Source organism: Carcharhinus amblyrhynchos, chromosome 9 (assembly GCF_965287045.1).
Source record: "Carcharhinus amblyrhynchos chromosome 9, sCarAmb.v2.hapA, whole genome shotgun sequence".
Lineage (NCBI taxonomy): Eukaryota > Metazoa > Chordata > Chondrichthyes > Carcharhiniformes > Carcharhinidae > Carcharhinus > Carcharhinus amblyrhynchos.
In genome coordinates this window covers 51,350,256-51,357,492 of record NC_137332.1, presented here as the reverse complement: position 1 = coordinate 51,357,492, position 7,237 = coordinate 51,350,256, and the positions used below count along the sequence as shown (strand labels likewise).

Genomic DNA, 7,237 nt, shown 5'->3' with positions numbered 1-7,237 from the left:
ACTTGGAGTTTAGAAGGATGAGGGGGGATCTTATTGACACTTGCAGAATACTGTGAGGCCTAGACATGGAGAGGATGTTTCAGTGAGGAAAAACTAAAACCAGGGGGCACAACCTCAGGCCAAAGGGATGATCCTTTAAAACAGATGAGGAGGAAGTTCTTCAGCCTGGGTGTGGTGAATCTGTGCAACACCCTACTGCAGAAGGCTATGGAGGCCAGGTCATTAAGACAGAGGTTCTTGATTTAATAAGGGGATCAGGGGTCATGGGGAATTGACCCTGTAAAGTCATCCTCATTTAATACATAGGGAGTTGTGCTAAAATTGGGAGAGCTGCTTGACAGAATATTCAAGAAACAGGTTGGGGAGGTGGTAGTGCAATGGTATGGAGTCAAGAGGCACAGAAGTTATCATTGTATAAGGACTCTGAAAGCCTATGGCATTAAGTCATATTGACGATAGCCAAGACATAGCAGACCCAGATAACTGAATTCAATATTTATCACCAACAGTGGCACAATAGCAGCACAGCTGGTCAAGTGCTGAAAGACATAGCTACCAGCCTGGCTCTTGGCAGCTAGTAAGAACCAACTGAGTTTAGAACCTAGATGCTCTTGATAAGTGGTAGGAGTGACTGCCACAGTCATTGTGCTGTGAAGTTCTGTCATCGTTTGTCCATTGTGCTGTGTTGTACTATCACTGCTAAATGGGATGGATTCAGAACAGGTACAGTAGCTCAAGCTGGTGTTTGTCACTATGGGTTAGTAGTAGCAATAGAATTGTATTTCAACACAACTTGTAACATTGGAATATTTTATATTCTACTATTATGATCGAGCCACAGGACAAGCCCTTGTTCAATTAAGTGTTGATGAGCATGCTAGGAACAACACCAGTTATACCTTAAAAAATGAGATGTCAACCTGGTAAAGGTACAATACACAATTACATGCATGCTAAATAGTGGTCGAGGCAGGCTGGTGTGATTTGAGGCATTGGTTGTGGGACTACTTAGCTCTAAATCCTGCACTCTGACCATGTCCAGTTGTAAATGATGGACAATTAAATAATTGACATGGGGAGGTAGATCAATGACCATCTTCAACAGTAATAGTCAAATAAATAATAAGTCTAAAATATCACAATCATCTTCAGCCAGAAAAGCTGAGTTGATCCATCTTGTTCTCTTGAGGACCCTGCTATCATATGCCAATCTTCAGCCAATTTGATTCACTCCATGTGATATCAAGAAACAGCTGAGTGCATAGGGTATAACTAAGGCTATTGACAACCTTTGGGTTTTAGTGCTGAAGGAGTAACTATTTCAGTACACCTATACTATCAACCCTACAAAGTGCAAAATTGAAATAACAGAAAAATATTGGACAAACTCAGTATGTCTGGCACCATCTGTGGACAAAAAGCTAACCTTTTGGGTCTAAATAATCCTCCAGCAGGTGGCAAATTGCCCCAGTATGTTCTGTTCAAAGGTAGCAGTGCATATCTAAATTGGCCAATTACTACTACATTTATCCTCAATCATCCTGGAACGAGGCAATCTTTGAATCGAGGAGAAAGTAAGACTGGCTTAAGTCATGTCTGAATATTGATGTCACAGCAACAATGCTCAAATGTGCACATAGTTGTCATGCAATTTGTGTGAATGTGAAGAAGAAATTTTAGGATCTGCAATTTGGCAGTTTAGAACCTTCCATATTTTAGAAATCATTTGTGTCTAGAAGTCATCCAATTTTCTTATGCATCCAGTCTGTTCACATTGTCAATTAATTCTAACTTGATCTTTCTTCTGATATCAGACATTTTAGAAAATTCCATTGATGTGGATTAAAATTATCTCCCATCTATAAAAGGGGTGAATAGTATCTAATGACTATTTCTAATTCTTAAAGTTGCTTATGCCCATACCTGCCAAATTAAATACTTTTGACTTAGTGCACCAATTGAAATACCAGATAACCATCAGGCATGAAGGAATTATTTTTACAATTTTAAAATTTCCTTGCAAATAGTAAATGCTATACAACTAGAAATGTTTTGGAATGTGCTACGTAAGTAAACTGTATGAGATTTGCTTTTCTCCAGAGATCAGTTTATGCTAATATTTGTTCTTAAAATTTAATTTGATATTTTAAACGTCTTACATAGGGCTATATTGGAAACTTTGCTTTATTTTGTACACTAATATTGGAATTAAGCATTAAATTATCTATCCAATTAAGAATTCTCTGTTCTTTATGCACATATGTCCCCATGTTTGGTTATCTGTCAGGATCCTGGATTATTGAACGTCATCTAATGTTGGCTATTTATACATAAACAGCTGCTAAGCCTGTGAGCCTAACTTGCAGAAACTGATTATTTCAGTACAGAAAAAAAATATAATTTCCATCCAATCAGATATTACCATCAAGTCAAGTCCATTTAATGTATCAGTCAAACCAGACAGGTTTAATGCTCACCATAATGTATTTCTTTTTCACAATAGGTTTACATGGATCATTAGTCCAGTTCCAGTCAGGATCCAGGATTTGAAGTAAACCTATGCTTCCACAAGGCCAATATTGTCCATATCTATTGGCAGTGTCCATATGAATCACCCACACTCCCACCCATGTAGTCATAGTGCTATTTATATGAATTAATTTTAGGATCAGCAATTTGGCAGTTCTGAACCTTCCATATTTTGGAAATCATTTCTGTCTAGAAATCCATCCAATTTCCTTATGCACCCAGTCTATTCAAGTTGTCAATTAATTTTAACTTAATTAATTAGTATTTAAAAGGCACCAACCTTTAACTACTTCAGAATGTAGAACAATTATTACCATGTTGTAATAATATCAATTAGCCTCATCCTTAATACACTTGCAACATAGCAAAATACTCTAGCTACTAGAAATCCAACAATTTTTTTTATTTCCATGCTCCTACTGAGGCCATTCTGTGGAGGTGGAAGAAATGGGTATTGTATTCAAACATTGTCTTAAAGGTTTTAAAACAAGCTTAGAATAAGTAGATGAAATGTAAAATAAATTTCACATACTTCTCTGGTAATACATCACACAGACAAGAAATTCCTAGGTTCTATCTATTGATTTCGCTGTAGAACTGGCTGTTTCCAGTGGTGTTTGAAAAACTTCTCTTTTAAAAGGTTGCAAAAATATTTGCTCATGACTGGTATTCTAGTGGCCACTACCTCTCCCTGTTTGGACAGGTGACAGACATTGGACAGGTTTTACTTGCATACTATTTGTGGTAGTTTAAATATAACTACTTTCTGTGTCTAAAAATATTAAGGGTCAATTTTGGGGAAACAATTTGAAAAATCTGTCAGCTGAGGAAGCTTTGCAAGGTGGGGAATGGGAGCAATGTGGGAAAGAGTAAGGAATATTTCATGTTGCATGTCTGGTCAGCTCCCCAACAATTTGCTGCCTCTTACGTGATTGCTGCTTCACAGATGTGCAGTCAATAAAGATCCTATCTCAAGTTTATTTCCAGCACCTACCAAGATCTCTCTGTGTGTCATCAGATAGCCTTCTGTAGGCAGGCAAGCATGGAGGGGTATGTGAGGAAAGAGACCATCAAAGCATTCTCTCAAAAACTAGAATGAGAAGGTCATAGGAAAAGAATGCATATGTGCCCCAGCAGAGGCCACATCACTAACTAGCAGGTGCCACAGGCCTCTTGCCTCAGGAACTTGTCCACTATCCTTAATTGGACAACAATGCACAGGTGCCTTATTAATTGGCCCTCTCCCAAAAGATTCCAACTATTGATGCCCAGAATTTCAAGATTCCATCTACTGAGTCACCTAACTAATAGATGATAATTGATTGTAATCATCCAGACACACATTCAATATAATGAACCATCTGTTATAGTACCTACCATTCACTAAGTTTTTATTCTTGGACAAGACACAGATTGGTAACTGCCACAAATAGAACTGTGCCATCAGGAAAAAATACACAAAAATGCAAATTTTGAGTAATTTTTATTGGTTGAGAATCAACTTTACAATTAACAGATTTATCAATACTTTTAATTGATTACAAAAAATATTAAACAAATGGAAGTACTATATAGGAATGGGATAAATTAATGCAGTTCAGGATTTTATCATTTTTTCCATAATCCATCATAGCTGGCTGCCTAATTTTGAAGAGGAAAAAACATTTACTGGAGATGCACACACACTCTTATTCTGTTGTTTTTAAATGGACGTAGGGATGTTTAGTGCAGAGTAGTTATGCTATATAAAAATTACTAAACAGTTATTAGCAAACTTGTTTAAAGCTGTATTGAAGGTAAAATTTCCACTCAACAGGTTTTAAAATCAATTTAAAGCAACTAGGGAGTGTAGGAGAAATTTCACATAGTATATCCCTGATGTAACATTGTACAACACAGCCAAGAAATTCCTATCTATTGATGTCTGCACTGAGGTGGCTGTTTTCAGTGGTATTTGCTGCAACTAACCCAGAGTTAGCAAATCAAAGGTTCTTATATTTTTTAAGTTTTCTAGGGTTCTTCCATATGACTGCTATTCCATTAACTGCCTTCTCTCTATGTTTAGATATCAAGGCAGAACTGTATTTGTATACTCTTGTGTACCAGCCAGAAGCCATATAGAAAAATTACAACTTGCATATTTGAGGCTGTTGACAGTAATTGATCCTATTTTAAGTCAAGTTATACAAGAAGAAAATTAGTAAGAAAGAAAAATCCTGTGTGACATAACAATTATTACAAATACTTGGCTAGTTTAGTACCTGAAATGAGAGAGTGCCATCAGATAGACGAACATAACAGCCCAACTAGTGCATTGGCTGCATGCACCATTCCATTCCATTCCCAGAATAAATGCCCACCTTATTATTTGCAGGAAATCCATACTCTTGAGTATGGACCTAATAAAGATGAGACTTGCATTTCTGAAGCCTATTCCATCCTGCTCTAAGAACCACATACGTGCATATTTCCATATACTTACCAGCAACCTACATCTGCATCTTTTACGAAAATTATTCCCACTCACTTAAGTTTATAAGAAAATAAAATCCAGTGGTTATGTACAAAATAATATCATTCAGATAAAATTATATGCCAAGAAATGTAGAAGTTTGTACTGCAAGGTTAAAGAAGTAATTTTTGCACTATTGTTGGATAGATTTGAATATGAGTATTGCTACATATTGGAATAGTGCCTTCTATAAATTTCCATTTAAAAAATAGAACATATAGTAATGTAGAAGTACATTAATAACTATGAATGGACACAATGGTATTCACTCATTTGTCTTGCATTGGTCAAATTCACCATTTCTTCAGCATCTCCTTTTTAAATTCACAAGCTCCGTAGCAAAGTCTCAAATACACGCACGAGATTTTCAAAAGTGGTTCTATTGCTTGGACTGTGTTCCCAACATTTCTTCATGTGATAATAAACCTGAGAATGAGCAAAATAACAGTGGAGATTAAAAGTTGTTTGAGTGAGAGTTGACTGTCACCTTTTGGTTCACCGGCAGTACTCGCTCTGGTGAGTCAATTGAAGACTTGAGCACAGTAGTCTTGGCTGACATGTCACATCAGTGCAGTAGTGACAGAACATTGCACCATCAGAGATGCTATCTTTCAGCTGAGGCATTAAATGTACAAAGACCGCATAACACTATTTGAAGAAGATCAAGGGCGTTCTTCCGGTGACCACCAGTACATATCTTTTCTACCAACGCTACCAGAAACAAGTTAGTTGGTCATTTACCTTTTGCCATTTGTGGGAACTTGCTGCCCATTGATTGGCTGTTGTTTATCAATGTTGCAACAGTTTGAGAATATTTTATTGGTTGTGAATTGCTATGGAGCATGCTGAAGTTATCAAGGGTTCTATGTACAATTTATTTTTAAAATAGTCTGGCAACACATTGTACTTTCCATGGACACCTCGTTTCCCCCCAGGTGGTTAAAATAAGGAAATGAAATAGGGGCCCACTAGGTTATTTCTTTTTAACCACGACACTATTTGCCAATTTCCCTAAATCCTTTCTCTTGCCTGAAGCGCATCTCGTTGTTTTGAGCTGATTTATATTGTCTATTTCAATAACCAAAATTCATCCTTATTCTAAAATTGCTCCACTTCAATTTGTAATCTTATTGTTCCAAATTTTCATTTGTGTATTATAGTATATTAACCCTTCCTCACAGGAATGATTCTTCTTGGAAGACGGGGCTGAAGGGTGGGTTAGTAAATTTGCTGATGACACCAAGATTGGTGGAGTAGTGGATGAGGTGGAGGGCTCTTGCTGGCTGCAAAGAGACATAAGTTGCAGAGCTGGGCCAAAAAGTGGCAGATGGAGTTTAACCCTGATAAGTGCGAGGTGATTCATTTTGGTAAGACAAACTTGAATGCGGATTACAGGATCAACGGCAGGTTTCTGAGGAACAGAGATCTTGGGGTTCATATCCACAGATCTCCGAAGGTTGCCACTCAAGTGGATAGAGCCGTGAAGAAGGCTTATAGCGTGTTAGTGTTTATCAACAGGGGGTTTGAGTTTGGGCTGTGGGGTTATGCTACAACTATACTGGACTTTGCTGAGACCATATTTGGAATATTGTGTTCTGTTCTGATCATCTCACTATAAGGAGGATGTGGAAGCATTGGAGAGAGTGCAGAGGAGATTTACCAGGATGCTGCCTGGTTCGGAGGGTAGGTCTTATGAGGAAAGGTTGAGGGAGCTGGGGCTTTTCTCTTTAGAGCAGAGGAGGATGAGAGGTGACTTAATGGAGGTTTATAAGATGACGAGGGGGATAGATAGAGTGGACATGCATAGACTATTTCCTCGGGTGGATGTAGCTGTTACTAGGGGACACAACTGTAAGGTTCATGGGAGGAGATATAGGAGGGACGTCCGAGGTAGATTCTTTACTCAGTGAGTGGTTGGGGTATGGAATGGACTGCCTGCTGTGATAGTGGGGTTGGACACTTTAGGAACTTTCAAGCCATTATCAGATAGGCACATGGAGTACACCAGAGTGATAGGGAGTGGGATAGCTTGATCTTGGGTTTGGACATAGCTTGGCACAACATTGAGGGTCAAAAGGCCTGTACTGTTCTATGTTCTTTTAATCTTCCATGGGGCCATGAGTGTGATCAAAATATTTTTTATTTTTTGGTGAATGCAATATGCTTTGAAGTAGTATGGCAGTCACAATTCAGCTA

At 37.9% G+C, this 7,237-nt stretch overlaps 1 protein-coding gene across 2 annotated transcripts in view; it reads right to left on the bottom strand.

The window, feature by feature from the left end:
* Positions 1-3,988: 3,988 nt before the first annotated feature.
* Positions 3,989-7,237, bottom strand: part of jak1 (Janus kinase 1) — a 104,478-nt gene continuing 101,229 nt past the window's right edge. For both annotated transcript variants that reach the window (XM_080195614.1, XM_080195615.1), the window contains exon 24: positions 3,989-5,467. In XM_080195614.1, coding sequence (XP_080051740.1) covers positions 5,366-5,467 — 102 coding nt within the window. In that variant the 3' untranslated portion in view covers positions 3,989-5,365. The remainder of the gene's footprint in view (positions 5,468-7,237) is intronic.